The sequence below is a fragment of the Mizuhopecten yessoensis genome, unplaced genomic scaffold (genome assembly GCF_002113885.1).
Source record: "Mizuhopecten yessoensis strain PY_sf001 unplaced genomic scaffold, ASM211388v2 scaffold10225, whole genome shotgun sequence".
Lineage (NCBI taxonomy): Eukaryota > Metazoa > Mollusca > Bivalvia > Pectinida > Pectinidae > Mizuhopecten > Mizuhopecten yessoensis.
The window spans coordinates 273,353-291,047 of record NW_018408440.1 but is presented as its reverse complement, the minus strand read 5'-3'; the positions used below and the strand labels follow the sequence as shown (position 1 = coordinate 291,047).

General features: G+C 36.0%; 1 protein-coding gene across 1 annotated transcript; it reads left to right on the top strand.

The window, feature by feature from the left end:
* Positions 1-804: 804 nt before the first annotated feature.
* LOC110459785 (uncharacterized protein DDB_G0283357-like) lies at positions 805-17,328 on the top strand. The gene is made up of 5 exons (XM_021512222.1): positions 805-918; positions 2,032-4,178; positions 4,740-4,906; positions 6,222-6,388; positions 8,144-17,328. The coding sequence occupies exons 1-5, from the start codon at positions 900-902 to the stop codon at positions 8,425-8,427; spliced, it is 2,784 nt and encodes a 927-aa protein (XP_021367897.1). The 5' UTR covers positions 805-899; the 3' UTR covers positions 8,428-17,328.
* Positions 17,329-17,695: the final 367 nt, after the last annotated feature.

The following is a 17,695-nucleotide window of genomic DNA, read 5'->3' as shown; positions in this document are numbered from 1 at the left end:
TAAAAAAAAATACAAAAAAATAGCGGCACTGAGTTCATTAGGTTGAACGAATGTAACTTAATTAGTGCAAACGGTTCTAAAAAAGAAAAGATCATATCCTGTATTTTGAAACAAAATAATTGAAAATTCCAATATATCTAGGGCACAGCACCAGTTGGCATACTTTTTACTAACATGTATATATGGATATTTCATTTGTCATCTCAGTATATATTTTTGTACATCAATTATATAAAGAGAAAGATAAAGTACTATCCATATCAACAAACTACTAAGTATATCACAACCAATCATGAACCACGCACATATTTAGAGAGGCCTTAGAGCAGAGACGTATAAGTCTCTGCTTAGAGCTATCAGTGAAGAGCAATTTGTTGGGTGTCTATGGGCTACCGTAGAACACCGCTACACCTTATTGTATGTAAATAGACTTATGCATTTATAATGCATTTCGCACGCAGTCCATGCTTTTTAAATTCTTAATGATTTTATAAACTGCATAAGGTCATGGTGCAATTTAACGTTATGATTTTTTATGGAACTGAGGGTTCGTCTGGGAAAATCATGTGAATATGGAAATTATACCCTATTAAATATTTGCCCGGAACGCTTCGTGTGAATTAGCTACTTCTGGATAGTTATAGCCCTTAATTCATGTCCTCAAGTCAATTTCTAGAATTTTTGTAAATTCCGTTATTTAAATTAGCCCAGAATTTCTACGCAACGAAATGTAAATAGCATTTTCCTATGCGGAACTAAAAAACGGCACTATTCTACCCCTTCACCTGGCATTAGCATGGCGAACAGAGAAAGGTGAAACTGTCGGCAAACGTCAGAGGGATACGGTGGTTTATTACTTGCTCCATGAAACTATATTTATTGCATACTTGACAAACTCGATGTCGTCGACGTATTCAGGTAAAAATAATAGGGTTGTCATCGTTTTTTTTTTTTTTTCTCAATATAAAGTAAATCCCATTTTTTATGGCTGCAGCAAGGCGGTCGCCAGACAGAGCACAGACAAGCGTGTCTGACTAGCTCGTTTGTCGGCATCAAGTTGACAGTTTTAATTGACACTTTGCTCGATTTCCGATGTACTCAGTTCCTCCCAATTAAATGACAGAGTGCACCGAAAAGGGTTATTATTGCTGTTAACGCATGTTTTTATAAGTTTAATTTTAACAGCAGTTATAATGTGTCACTAAACGGTGTGATGGTGGTGGCTGGCTAATTTCCCTTATGATATTATATACAATGTATGTGTTGTTGCAGGTGCAGTATAAGTGGATTTGGTTCAGAGCTTCCAGTTAGAATGTTAGATTTTAGGGGCCCAGGGTTGATATCTGTTAGTCAAATCTCAACCTCAGCCTCTGCCCTTTTAACTGGTTGGGAATTCCCCTGACTTTCCGTAATTGTCTTGCTTAATTATTATGCTTGAATGCACTCTTTCATATCAATAATAAAAAATAATGGATTCACTGTTATGATTGAAAATTGCTGTATCTGTTCTTCATAGAAATCAAATTTTGGTTGGACTTTTTTTTGAAGCCACAATTTTTCCAACATTAGATGAATCAAAAGCTGCTTAAATGTAAACACAATATTAACTATAGTAATAAAGTGATTTTCAATCATGATAAAGTGAAATCCAAAATTTTTATTTCTTAAAAGGAAAGTGAAAGTAAAGGTGAACAGGAATGGTTTAAAAATTGTCTCATAAATGACCTTGACCTATTATCAAGGTCACAGAGGTCAAATATGTTAAAAATGTCTAGCAACATTTCCCAAAGAACCATACAGTCTAGATCTGGAACCATTATACTTTGGTGTGATTTGTGGATCAGCAGAGTGCAAATCTCTTACAGGATATTGTGTTTATAAAGGTCGAAGGTCAACATTGACAGCTTGAAGAGGTCAAAGGTTAACATGAGTTAAAAGTGTTAAAAAAAATATTTACAATTTTTTTTTTTATGTTTTTTACATCATGTAAGCAGTCATAATTTATTTCAAATATATATGTTTGTTTTACAGCTGGTTACCAGCCCTACATTAATCAAGGTGCTGGTCAGCAGACTCCTGCTTTAAAGTCCAGCAATTCGACGACAGGCAGCTATTCAAGTGATGCCACAGGTGGCTACCAACACACGGCGGTGTCAACAAGCAGCTGTCAGGTGCAGGCCCAGGGCAGCACCAACTATAGCCAGGCTGTGGCCAGTGGCTACCAGCAGAGCTCAGCAGGAACTAGTGGCAGCCATGCGCCAACACAAGTCGACGCCAACTATAGCCAGATGACGACTGGTGGATACCAACAGAGCCCGGTTACAAACAGTGGAAATCAGACGCCAACCCAAAGTACATCTAACTACAGCCAGCAGTCAAACAGCCAGGGAACATTTGATTACAGTCGACAGACGGGAGGTACCGCCTTCAACCAGAATACGACGGGGTATGACAATAGCTACGGAGCTTATTCCTCCAGCACAGGCTATGATTCCACTGGTGCTAGCTCTGCTTATAACAATACCTACAATGCTTCAGGATATCAAGGCAGCTATGGTTCCTCAAATATGGAAGGCACTGCAGGAACCTATGCTGCTGGAACTTACGGTAATGAGGACACATCTGGTTATAACAACGGTAGCTATAGTAACAATAACTCCGGTTATAATACTGGCGTTTACAACTCCAATATGTCTGGCTACGGTAATTCTGCATATAACAGCTCCTCTACCAGTAACTATGACAACTGTTCTTCACAGTACACCAATAGCACTGAAAGTGGCACAAATAACACTACTGCCAGGACTTATAGCAGCAGTACGAACAGTGGCTACGGTGGCAGTGAAAATGGTAACTATGGTAGCACCAGTGTTAACAATAGCTATACCAATAGTTACAATAACTATAACAATTCTGGTAGTGGTTATGATGGCTACAATTATTATGATGACTACGAAAATTACAACTCGCAGAATGGTAACTCCAGTAACAGTAGTTATGATAACTACAATGGCAGTGGCAACGATTATGGTTACTCCAACTATGGCACAAATAGCTATAGTGTTGGGAACACACGAAATCAATCATACAACAACCACTACAACAAAAACCATGACAAGGGAAGTCACTCTAATTACACATATTCCGGCTACACAACAGGAATTAGCAGAGGATGTAACAACTCAGATTACAGTAACAACAACAGAGGGGTCATGAGGGGGGCCAGAGGTAGTAGGGGCTCTAATGGGTTCCAGAAAGGGGGCAGAGGTGTTAACTCTGGGGATAACAGGGGATTTCGAGGTAGAGGGGGTAACAGTTTTAATTCAAGGGGTCGCGGGGGTAATGATAGAGGGGGAAGGGGCAGCTTTAATGATAGAGGAAACAGGGGAGGTGATAGTGACAGAATGAACCAAGGAAACTACCGTAGTAATACCAGAGGGAGAGGGTTTATCGATCGCCAAGGAGGGATGGGCAGGGGTGGGACTGGACGGGGGGATCACCGTGGTGACACAGGGACACAGCGATATGGCTCAGGTAGAGGTGAAGTTACAGAGAGATTGACCAAACCTGATTGGAACAAAACCATACAGAATCCAGTAGGTGATAACAAAACCTCCAATTCTAAGAAGGTTTCTTCACAGTCTGAGACAGGTGGTAATGCTGTGAAGCGACAGGCTTCTCTAGAGGTTGACAGTTCTGGACTGTCTTCTGTCAAATCACTCAAAACAGAACAAAACACTGAAAGTAAACCTGGGCCCAAAACTACTCGTACAGACAGCACTTCCTCTGTCAAATCCACAGACAGCAAAGAGGAAACATCTCCGAAAAAGAAAGGTGCTGGAAAGAAAGATGACATAGAACTGGATCCAGAGGTGGAAGCAAAGCTAGCACTTTTAATACAGCCTAAGTTTTGTAAACTTTGTAACCTAGCAATGAACTATGGTCTCCAGGCCGACCAACATTACGATGGAAAAAATCATGCAAAAAAGGTGCGACTATTTAGGCAATCAGCGGCTCTTGAAGTGACATTAAAAAAGTTGGAGATGGAAGGGAGTATTGTGACGGGGAAGACGGTGGTTCTTATGGACGAGGATGGACAGACAGAGGCAGTGAAGAAAAAGGAGGAGGAAGACAAGAAGGAAAAGGAGGAGAGCACAAAGTCCAAGGAAGATCAGGAGGTATGACATTTTATAGACCAAATAAGTGTTATGTTATTGATCAGGTTTATTTTACCAAAATTGAAGATGTGGTAATAAAAGCGAATGTAACAGAAGAATTTATCCATTATTATAATGCTTCAGACATTTATTTGAGGTGATAATTTTCTTTTAAGTTAATATCAAATTTTATATGAAGTTTTCTTAATCAAATTTTTCATGGAGTCAGATAAATCAGCAAACCCAAGAAAACCCCTGAAATCAAATACCTAAGTGTCATTCTCATCGTTTAGAAAGTCTCTCTCCATTTTAATGAATATAAAATAATTACATGTGTAAGCTTGACTTTTCATTCAGTTCATCAGATTTCCCCACAGGGATTTAATTATTTTTTTAAAGTCAAATCCCCTAGAGAAATTGTATGTATGTATGCAGCTTGGAGTACCCAGTAATTTAAAAGAAAGAGAGTCTTGACAGGATCTTTCAAAAGTCCAGCTAATGGCTGAATTGTGCCATGTTGTGACATTTTTATCATTTACTTATTTTGGAGGAAATCCTTACAGTTACTGTGACATGTTTCAGAGATTGGCTGGAGCCTCTGAGGAGATCTACTGTAAAGTGTGTGATGTGTCCTTCAACTCTCCTAAACAGGCCATGCAGCACTACGAGGGTAAAAACCACCACAAGAAGGTTCGCATGTCTACCCAGGCAAGGGACGTCACCGAATCTCAGAAGGACCATGTCACTGTGTGGGTATATTGTCCATGATTTGAGGGTGAAATGTTTACTATTTCACATTAACTTACTTTATAAGCATGACATAGGCACGCTTGAACATATTGACACACTATGAAATAACCATTATAGCCATTATAGCCTTTGGAAAAGTGGGGCCCAAAGCAAGTGATTAATTTGGTAACATATAGGGGAGAAACATTGTACATAATATTAGGGTCCCTTTCAATTTTTAATCCACCATGGTATTAGATGGTTGGCTGCTAAAATACCTCTTTGTCTATGGTCATTGTCTATAAACAATGTTTGTTTTCACTATTCTCCAAGAAGTCCCTTTGATCCATGATTGTCCAAATTTTGTTTTGTGACCTATTGGAAAATCAAGATGGCTGCTTAGCAGCCATCTTAGGTTTTGACCGGTCAGGCTAGTTGTTGCTATATTTTAAGATTTTTCTCAAACTTTAATATGTAGGTTTCCTTTTGTTTATAATTGTGCACGTTTCATTTTGGGATTGATTAGAGAAACAGGACGGACGCAAGGCAGCCATCTTTGATTTTGATAGTTGAACTTGTTGATGTTATAACTACTTCTCAAGGTTTACTTGATTGATCATTCGTATTCCCATTGGTCTGAAGTTGGGATAGTTACATTTTGAGACAGATCAGAAAAATGAGATGGCCGCCAGGCAGCCAAACAAAGAGTATTGAGGGGGCAGTTAAAGTTGTTATTGCTATTTCTCAAGTTTTGACAGGTCCTTTTCCAAAAAACAAATTCACAGAAAAATCCTTTTTGGCCTTATTTTTGTGTTCTTAATTTGAGAATGACCAATAAGAGACGATAGCAGCCAGGTAAACATCTTGACTATGACTGTGAAAGTTTGCAAGACCTATTTCTCAGAAAGTCAAATTTCATATGTTAAGAGATTCTGTTCCCTACTTTTCCATACACGTTTTTTTCTTCTTCAGTATGTAGTTTGCTCAAAAGCATTATTTCCTTTCTATTTCACCTATGTATGTTTTTCAAACTTGCTAGATATTTGTATCTGTGTATCCGGTGTATCTGACGTAAATAGTACTGAAAGTAGATCTACTTCTCCACCATAAATGTGACTAACATATATTGCCCCTTGATACTCTTGTTTAATCGTTCTGTTCTGTAAAATTGTGTTGTTTTACATAAATAAGTATAACAGACGCTACAAAGAATATCAGACACATTTTTATTCCACCTGACTTTTATAACACTTGGTTGTTTTATAAAAGTGACATATGTAAGGGAATTCCATAACCACTTTTGAAGTAGAACTGACCAACATTGTTTGATTACAGAGACGGCACAGTGTTTGAATGCAAACTCTGTTCAGTCCATGTCACCTGTCAAGAACAACTCAATGCACATCTCGATGGGGCCAAACACAAATCCAAGTTAAAATCTCAGGAGCGTGGTGACTGGTCAGGTGGGCGTGCTGATCTGGGCTACAGAGGCAGGGGACGAGGTAAAGTTTATACTTACTGGTCAGGTGGGCATGCTGGTCTAGGCTACAGAGGCAGAGGACGAGTTAAGTTTATACTTACTGGTCAGGTGGGCGTGCTGGTCTGGGCTACAAAGGCAGAGGACGAGGCAAGTTTTGCATTGACTGGTCAGGTGGGCGTGCTGGTCTGGGCTACAGAGGCAGGGGACGAGTTAAGTTTATACTTACTGGTCAGGTGGGCGTGCTGGTCTGGGCTACAGAGGCAGAGGACGAGGTATGTTTATACTGACTGGTCAGTAGGGCGTGCTGGTCTAGGATACAGAGGCAGAGGACGAGGTAAGTTTTACACTGACTGGTCAAGCGAGTGTATTGGTCTGGGCTACAGAGGTAGAGGATGAGGTAAGTTCATACTGACTGGTCAGGTGGGCTTGCTGGTCTGGGCTACAGAGGCAGAGGACGAGGTAAGATTTACACTGACTGGTCAAGCGAGTGTATTGGTCTGGGCTACAGAGGCAGAGGACAGTGTAAGTTTTACAGTGACTGGTCAGGTGGGCATGCTGGTCTTGGCTACAGAGGATGAGGTTAGTTATACTGACTAGTCAGGTGGGCATGCTGGTCTGGGCTACAGAGGATGAGGTTAGTTATACTGACTGGTCAGGTGGGCATGCTGGTCTGGGCTACAGAGGATGAGGTTAGTTTCACTGACTGGTTGTGTGGGTGGGTTGTTCTAGTCTTGGCTACAGAGGCAGAGGATAAGTTAGGTAAGTCAGGGCAAGAAAAACCCAAATCTGATTGCCAACGGTAAGTAGATTTGGTCTGCGGGCAAGAGAACATTTATGTATATTTATTGCTTTATTCACAGGAAACAGTTTAATGGGCAAAATAGCTTTGATTTTGTTCAATAAAGTTTACCTGTATGCATATGATAATTGTTTTGAGTGGTATTTTTAATCTCTGGGTAAATACATTTCAAATCCACCTACCTGAAGGATTTTTGTCCCGTTACATTTCCATTAGTCGTGTGGATAAGTTGCTTCAGTTGCTGGAGGTTAGGTAAGTTTTACACTGGTTGTATAATTGGGCTAGTTTAGGAAACCGCCGCGATAAGGGTTGCATTCGTCGTGGAGTGAGGCTGGTGTGGGGCATATATTCTGGGACAGAAGTAAGGGTTATATTGGTTTTGTCGGGACTAGTTTGGACCGCAGGGACATGGACAATGGAAGGGTTAACTGCTCTTCTTTTGATACAAATTGCCAACCTACCAAGTGAAGAAAGCATTCACATTAGCTATGAATGTCATGGCTTAGATGTTGACGTCATCGTTATTGTGAAGTCAATTTTGTAATGTTGGATACCATTGACCCTCTCTCTAAGATGGCTGTAATATACATTAAACAAGCATATATAATTATATACATGATACATAAACTTATTTGAACTTAATGCTTAATTTGATAAATATATTTGATCATCTACGTAACAAAGTTAATTTTCAAATGGTAAATTAAGCATTGATCAGCTTGCAATTGGCATTCATAGTGGAAATGAATGCAAACTTCATTGTGATGAATTCAACATGAAGTGCTAGTGTATTTAATGGAATTTGTCCATGTTTCAGTTGGCATTCATATTGACTTAATGCCAACTAAAAGCAGTTACCTCTGTATGTGTTTATTTACCAAAATAAAATACTACAAGTTATAACTTATAACATAGCTGACAATATTTGCGTATATTTTAGCTCTTTTTGTGGACGTCTTTGTGGTTGATGCTTTACAGGCAGTGCCGGATTTAATGGCCGTGCAGGCTTTCAGGACGGTGTAGGTTCTAAACGTGGCTATCCATTCCCTGGGGAGGAGGCCGACTCAGCCGACTCAGGACAGCCTAAACGTCATCGCGACTTCCACAACTACCGTACGCCAAGTGGACGCTTCTACTGCAAGGTGTGTAATGTCACAATGAGTGGTGACGGACAATTCGCAATGCATATGGACAGCAAGAAGCACAAGACAAACAATTCCTCATTTAGACATGTACCAGATGGTGAACAAGAAGTTTCTTAGTTATCAGTATTAGGAGAGAGTAAAAACACAAGGCAAAGTATTCCATGTTTAGACATGTACCAGATGGTGAATGGGAGGTTTCTTAGTTACTATGAGAGAGTAAACCCACTTGGCTAGCAATTCTCATTGAAATACACATCAAAATGGCAAGTAGGTTTCATGTCTTATCAAGTCAACCCATTCCTATTTGAATTTGAGAATTTGTATCGGCAACTGGGAGTAAATTATAGTTGTTGCAGTGTAACATTGTCTGTGGATGTTCAATGCTTTTGTTCAGTGGATTTAATTGACTTTGAAATTACCTTGAGTATTAAGGTAGGTGCAGGTCAACAACTGAAATATTATAAATTGCAATGTTTGAAAAATAAATTGATCAAATTCACCATCAAGTGAATGAAAATAGCTTGAATATGAAAGCTAAAGCTGGAAAATGGTGAATGTTTCCACACCCGGTTATAGTCCGCAGTCATTGTGAGAAAAATAAGATTGTTGTCACACCAGGTTATAGTCAGCAGTCATTGTGAGAAAAACAGGAATGTTGTCACACCCGATTATAGTCCGCAGTCATTGTGAGAAAAATAGGAATGTTGGCACACCCGGTTATAGTCCGCAGTCATTGTGAGAAAAATAGGAATGTTGGCACACCCGGTTATAGTCCGCAGTCATTGTGAGAAAAATAGGAATGTTGGCACACCCGGTTATAGTCCGCAGTCATTGTGAGAAAAATAGGAATGTTGGCACACCTGGAAATAGTATATAGGCAGTGTGAGGAAGGTGGAGCCATGTTTAATTTGCATGCCAGGTAATAATATAGTGTGGGTGTGGGTTAGATAGGGAATATTTCCACAGTTAGTGTGAGAAAGATGAGAAAGTTTACACACCTGGTAATAGTTTGTATGCAGTGTTAGGGAGTTTAGAATGTTTATAGACCTGGTTATAATACACAGTCAGTGTGAGAAAGATGGGAAAGTTTACACACCTGGTAATAGTTTGTAGGCAGTGTTAGAAAGATGAGGATGTTACTAGACCTTATAATTCATAGTTAGTGTGAGAAAGATACAGAATATAAGTACACCCGTTAACACTTAAACATGGGGTGTAGTGTGTACTATCATCATAAATTGATGTTTGGAAATCCAAAATAATGATTCATAATGAAAGCATTTAAAAAATTAATTGTGAAACTGTTTTTGTGTGTCACCTATAACTTTCCATTTCTGGTCATTTGATTGAATCACATATGTTTTATAAAAGATTTATTTTACTATTTATCTGTGAACTCACATGAAGGTGCTTTTCCCTGTATATTTAGATAGTAGTGTTATCATTTAAAGTGCACTTTATCTTCTTAACTTGTTGTGGATCTATTTTCTTGGGAAAAGAAGTTCAAACATTGAAGGTTTTTGATCTGCAGTTCAACTTTAACTACTGTTTCATGTGGTGTATGGGCAAGAATGACACCTTTTTATAAAACTATATGGAAGCATTAAGAACAGTGAATCTTAATACAGATACCAAGCATTGTTAGCATTGTGAAGGAAACAATGGATATTGTTTCTATTGTTACAGAATATTTGTTCACATTAGCGTAGAGTGGCGTGTATTTTGAGTTGCATGTGCTGCGTGCTGGTTTATATGTTACTGTACATGTTTATGGTATAGAATCTCTTGTTATTAAAGCACTCGGACACATTGTAAATGTAAGGAGAGACAACTGGTGCTGGACAGATATTACTACTTATGGAGTGTCTACTGTATAGAGTCTAAAGCTTAGGGCTGCAATGATTATCGTGCGACGATATATTGAGATATTTTAAATACGGTACAATACACAATATTTTTGAAGAAATTACGATACACCTTTGATATTTTCCGGATTTTAAACTTTAAAGTCATGCCCATTTTGGACCAAGTCTATTTCCGTTAGCATTACATGTATTACCATTAAAAATGTGCAACATATCTTTTCTCTTTGCTTCTACTATTACTAAATGTATCTTAACCACAGTATCATGATACGTATCATCAGGTTAATCGTTGCAGCCCTACTTAAGATGATAGCATTGTGGTTTATGTGATGCTTGTTATATCTTCAATGGTCTGCTCACACATGTTGACGTTGCTAGAGATGGTCTCAGTGGAAGTCTACAACCCTTGTAAGGGGATTCCATGTCGCAATCAAAAGATTCTTTATTTTGTGATGTCACCATTACATGCTGAGCTTATTTAAGGTCAGGAGTACTGACAAGGTCCAGGATACATGCATTAAGTATTATGATTGTGATATTCCCGACATGCATGTTTTTAATTGTTGCCAGGCAGGGACTGCTTGTCCACATCATGATTACCTTTACAGATAGGTAACCTATATTAACGTAATTCTGTAATGCTTTAAGTTATTCCTATATTTTTGTGTAGGTTTTTCTGTAGTCAGTTGTTCAAAGTCTGCATATTATACAAGTTAAACACACAAAAAAAACATGATATAGAATATTTTGGATTGAAATAAAAAAGAAAGCTGTATGCTTAAGGATTTTAAATGATCTTCTGAAATGTTCAGATTTTTCTCTATTATCGTATTATGACAACTTCAGTAAACAGACTTTTTGATATGATCAGGTTTTAAACAACTGGACCCGAATCACAAGTCACCACTTTAAAACTTCACTGGATATTATGAATTATTGTAGGATTAATTCTAACAACCTAGCTCTGTAAATTTGTCTTTCCATCTGTCTTTCTGTCTGTCTTCCTGTGATCAATTTGTCTCCGTCAAATTGTTTCTCCGTCTGTCAAAATCTCTGTCTCGCTATCAAGGTTATGTGATATAAATACATATCTGTAGCTGTGTCTATAAGTATTACTACAGACTCTTGTGATAATTTATTGTGTACAAATGGACCAAAGCAGTGTTTTCTGGTTCTTGCCAATGATACAGTGTATGGATAAAACCTTTCTGTTGGACTTGCTCAGTCTTTATTGCTGAATAAGACTCTATTAAGAGACTTATAAAAGTGCTTGTTGAATATTAAATTATAATAGTCTCAAGCACTGATGTTACAACTTTAAGTTTTGGGGGTTTACAAAATCATTTTCTATTCTTTGTATGAAACAATCTGTAATTATACTTATATTACCTGTGTATCTGATTGGGGAGTTTTACTAGTTGCAAGTATCAATAGCTTTTATATTTAGTTGTTACGATAATAATAGATAATAATGATAATAATATTGCTTTATTTATAGAAGGTAATTTAATTACTGTAATTAAGTGCTTTTTGAATTTGTACACAAAGTTAAAATATGATAACTGCTAATTTAAGTTTGATTTAAATCTTTAGAGGAGGATGAATATATCGCATCGACATTGTTTGTTATTGAACTTAGCCCTGATCAAATTTAGGGCAGTTTTTAAGGGAAGATTTACTGTACAAATGTACTTTTGATAATAATAATGGTTGTGAGAGTGAGGACACTTATTTTGTGAAAACTTTTAAAGAAATAATAGTGTATTCCTAACCTATTGATGTTAATACTTGACCCAGATTTGAAATGAAAAATGGCCACCAGTGGTCATCTTGAAGTTTTTGCACCTAAGCTGATTTTCTTGCATTAAATTATTAGGTAATCTTATTTTCATGAATCTTATTAAATTACAATTATGCCTATTGAACTGACTGTGCAGCAGTGAAAAGTTCTTTTTATTTACTTATTTATTTTAAAGATAATTTGAATAGTGTGATTATGAAAAGTTATGAAAATTGCAATTTAATCACGTATGCATAATACTTTTCTGATTTGAACATAAATATGTACCTTTTCATGTTAATAAGTTTGATGAATGCTTTTTTTTTCGCTTTTAACTCCGTCATTGAAATTATCTCCCCTTTATATCATAACCACTCACAATATACCATATATATAGTGATAGTGTTACGTAGCTAGCTTAAATAACATTGGGGATTATGTCTGAAAAAGGATGTAGTGACTATATTTGGATATAATAACATTTTCACCACAAAGTGTTAGCAATATGCTCTCTCTGATAGGGGAATGGTCCGGTGTTAGCTATATGCTCTCTATGGTGAATTGTCCTAACAGTGACTAACAGGTGATCTTACCTGTGGATTCAGAAGATATAGGTACATGACATGCTCTGTGGAGTTTTATGTATAGCAGTGCTGGTAACCTAGTCAGTAATGGAGCTCTGTGGAAGATGTTTTGTACCACCTTCTATAGGGAGACTCAAATTATTCTTAATGTTTGTTTTTATTCAAATTGATCATTCTCTTTGATCAAAAAGGATAGTGTGGACTCTTCAAAACCCATTAAGTGCATACATCCCTTTCTTTAGAGCTTACACCTGTAACTTATATGTATAGATATTTGAGATGTTACACCTGTAACTTATATATATATATATTTGAGATGTTACACCTGAAGATGGTTACCCTTCTGCAATACCTTGCCTTAGTCACTTTACAATTTCTCATGTAAATCTTTTATTTATTATTAATTTCTGAAGTATAATAGAGTTAGAATTAAGGGTTTTGTTTGCACTGTGGTACTTACTGAACTTTGTTTGCTATCTCTCAAAATTGTTTATTCTGTTTTAGGTATCATATTTTGACAGGAAGCAATGTTCACCACATCTGTTGGAAGCAATGTTTACCACATCTGTTGGGAGCAGTGTTTACCACATCTGTTGTAAGCAATGTTTACCACATCTGTTGGAAGCAATGTTTACCACATCTGTTGGAAGCAATGTTTACCACATCTGTTGGAGGCAATGTACACATCTGTTGGGAGCAATGTTTACCACATCTGTTGGAAGCAATGTTCACCACATCTGTTGGGAGCAATGTTTACTACATCTGTTGGGAGCAATGTTTACCACATCTGTTGGAAGCAATGTTACATTACAATAAAATATGTTTTTGTTACTTCTTGCTTAACCAAAGTCATGTTTGTGGCATCAAATAAGAAATTGTTTTATTGATATCAATCTCTGAAACAAATAAACTCATTCACCCCTGAAGACACATTTGAACTCTTTTAATTCAAAGGTTGGAATAGTTCATTTTGAAATTGTAGGGATGAATGAGTTAAGCCAATAGCAAACTCAGTTTTTAGGTCCTCTCTCCTTTGGTCCCAGGTAAAGAGTGTCCCAGGTAAAAAGTGTCCCAGGTAAAGAGTGGCCTAGGATAAAGAGTGTCCCAGGTAAAGAGTATCCCAGGTAAAGAGTGTCTCGGATAAAGAGTGTCTCGGATAAAGAGTGCCCCAGGTAAAAAGTGTCCCAGGTAGAGGGTGTAGTTACATTTATCTACTACCTGTATAAGAATATTAATGCAATTTTCACTTGGATGAGGTCCCTTGAGTTTGTTATAAAGTTGTTCCACGATCGGACGTGAAATGATATGGGGTCACCTACCCGACCACGTGGGTTTTCTCCGGGTACTCTGGTTTCCTCCCACAATAAGACCTCCCTCGGGCTAACATCCAGACAAACAAGAGTGATTAATATAAGTTGAAATGACTTGTTTCATAATTGTTGTAAAATAAATAAAGTTTATATTTTATAAACTTGTTTAACTGTTCATCTCACTGAATAAGATTTATTCATTTGTATAAATTACATTATTTGTATGTAAGTTAGAAACATTTAAGTAAAATATAACAATGTAGTCTACCTGTACAAGCCTGATTATTCCTGCGACCTATATTCCAAACTGAGGTGGCAGAGCTGTGATATGTCTATATGTAAATATATCTCTGTCAAAATGTCTAAGTCTGGTGTCAGGGTCAGAGGAAACTCAGACTAAGTTGTCAGATAATATATACAAAAAATTAATAGGTGAACACAAACTGTAAGAGTTTTACCCTAATGTTTCATTAGTCAAATGAAGTTATATAAGCAACTTGAGGCAGAGAAGTGGAGGCTGGATTAAAAAGATGCTACTGTATACATGAGGTAGGACACTATCCATGAATTTCAATACAACTTGAGTTCTGATCAGTGGTGTTTGGATTAAAAAAGTTCATAGAAGCTATAGGTAGGACAGTATCTTGGTAAATTATAATACAACTTGATTCAGAACAGTGCTGGGTGATTTAAAGGTTTCCATTGTATACATTAGGGAGGACAAATCTCGGTGAATTTTAATGATGCATCTTCCTTTAAAAAGTATAAAACTAGATACATAATGAAAACATTTATATTTCATGAAAGCTTTTATAAGAGAGGCTGGAATTGTTGTTTAATTGCAATGTCGTAAATAATAAATCTATGTTTCATGTTTTGATCAAAACATTTGGATGAGTTTGTTAGTAGTTGTATAATTTGTAAGATGTGATTATTGCATAACAAGGCAATGAAGGTTAAAGGATTGTTCAAATATTTGTTGAAATGCTTTTGCATGGAAACATGAAACTTGTTTTTTTTTATCATTTTCAGTAAATCTCACTTAATTTATCAGTATTCTTTTATGAACTAGTCAAGAAAAGTGCTATTTTTGAAGAATGAAGGGAGAGGTTGTTATTTGATAAAAAATACTTTTGTTCTTGCAAAGTACCAAACTTCATTGTTATATTTAAAAATATGAATGGAAAAATGGTGTCAATATTACATAATATATAGAAAAACTAACTTGTATCACTCCTACTGTACATACAACTTCTCCTACAGTAAGACATTACTTGTATCTTAAAATATTAATTTCACTGCAATTGTATCTTAGCTAAGAGTTGATATACTGATGGATGCAAGATGAAGGAAAAGTCGTTCTAGTGTATGAATCTGGGATTTGAAAATGTAAATAAAAATTGAAATGACATATCTTTATACTGTTAATATGACAATTATCAGTTAGTACTGTTGTACAAAAATGTATGTCATTTTGTAATTATATGAGCTACATTATTTTATTTTCCTATTGAGAAACATGGAATCGTGCTTTAATCCTACATATCTAGCCTGTGTTCAGTAGGTTTAGTCATAATGTATAGCGTCAGTACCACACACAGTATTCACCTATTACAAATGATAGGGCTACCAGTTTTTACTTGAATATTGTATTTTTAATGGATTACGGACGATAATGGAGCGTTTTATAATGTTAACTGTTTTCAGATGTCATGATTACTCTGATTAATGAAACAATGCTTCAAAAGGTAACGGAATCAGAAAGAATAGCAAACAAATAGTTGATGTGCATTTTTCAGGGTATACATAAGGGAGGTAACTCTGATGGTGTCTGTTATAATGTGACGAGAATGTGTTCTCAGATCTAGACATTTTTTTTGAATTCTAGATATTACTTAGACCAAGAGAGCAACTAAATTAAGGTAAAATCTAATAAGATTGTATTACTTGTTTTTTTGAATTGTCAGAAATGTGAAATCTGGTTTTCATAAAGCTTCCAGGCTCCTTTTGTTTTAAGAATCTTTTGGAGATTTCTTTATTTTTATTTCCTTGAACAAGTTTTCTGGATGAAAGATTAAGAAATGTATTAAAAAATAATATTGCCTTATTACCATTTTAATACACATAGGTTTAGAGTGTATTAGTTGTGTGTTTTTATTATCACTTATTTTCAGCTATTGCCAAAATACTTACGTAATCATTGATGCAATATTGTGTTATATAAGTTAAAAATAATGTTGTGATCACTTGCCCAGTTCCCATTGAAAACCAAATGATCACCGGTTATAATTGTAAAATAAAGCAGTTTTCTTTTGGTTTTACTGTGTAATTTAACAATCAGCTAGTACCAAAGCTGTGTATATGTATTGATGAGTGGTTTGTCTCCAGGTGTCTCCAGGTGTGCCTGGAAGATTAACGAGGTGCACTTGTTTTGTGATATAGTAAATGTGATATAAAATAGTGCTGTCTGTTTGCCTGCTTTAGTGCATGTCCTATGTGTTGTTAGCTGTAGAATTGTCATTCTAAATGAACATTCTAGAGAACAAACCACCTTGAACACTTCATTCTATAAACTACTGTATTTTACCTGTATAGACATTACCCAATATAAAGTTCACTTTCTGTGTTTAAAGTTTACAAAAGGGTAACATTTGACTTTCGAATATGTGAAAATATGCTTCCAAATATAGGTATGCAATTTAGTTTTTAGAAAAAAACTTCAATTCTCATTTTACTGGCAGTTTAAAATTTACCCTCCTTTAGAATAAAAAAAAAGATAATAATGTTGGCATTGGTGACTGAAAGAAATGCATAATTTCAGCTTCTAGGGCTTAAAATATGTGGTTGCAGCTGCCTAACTTTTATCACAGATGACTTACATTTGGTGCATCTGCATAAACCGAGGAAGTTCATTCACTTTAAATTCTTTATAAGTATGATTGATTTATTCAAGGGGGTTATGAGCTTATTATAGAAATGTTTCTGAAATTGAATCAATAAATGTATTATATGCACAAAGGAACGCCCTTCAGTGATTCAATAACTCAAATAATTAACAAAAATATTGTGGATTCTTTATTGACTATTTTATGTTACCCTTTACAGACTCTTTGAGAAAGAGGACAACTTTTGATTTAAATTTCACAAAAAAGAATTTTTAAGAATAAGTAACAAAGCGAAAGTGGTCAATCCATAGAAATGAGAAATCTGAATGTCAGATCTAGATGATACTACATCTTAATGTGTGAAACTTGCATAATATTACTTCTGTTCAATTAACACAAAATTCATTAAAATTTCATGATCATTTCTCCCATTAGCTCATAATGTTAATACATTCGGGACACTTCCGTGATTTAACTACATGTTGGAGGTGTTCTGAATGGCTGTTTATATACTAATTGTGTAGTGTTTCATGCTTCAATATTCTTAGAATATACTGTGTGTTGTTTCATTTTTGTATCTAATATCTGATAATGATAAACAATTTTTTAAAGAAAAAAACTTGTTGTGTTGTGTTTGTAATAAAATATTCACCTTAAAGATATATATTCAGCAATGATTAGCGCACTATGACCAATTAGGAGATATATTGAATATACTTTTAAATCTAGGTCAAAAATATTGTAAGGTAGGTTAAAATAAGAAATTAGAATATTTAATACACGAGTCGGGCTGTTCAAAGGCTGGTTAGCTTTATGAGTTGTTCGTGCTTATTTTTAAAATGTAAATTTTGCAAAATACAGAAAAGAAAAAAAAGTACAAATCAAAGACTCATATTACAAATCATGACAGATACTGAGTCACAATATGAAATCAAGTACTGATGATGACCGTAACATTTCC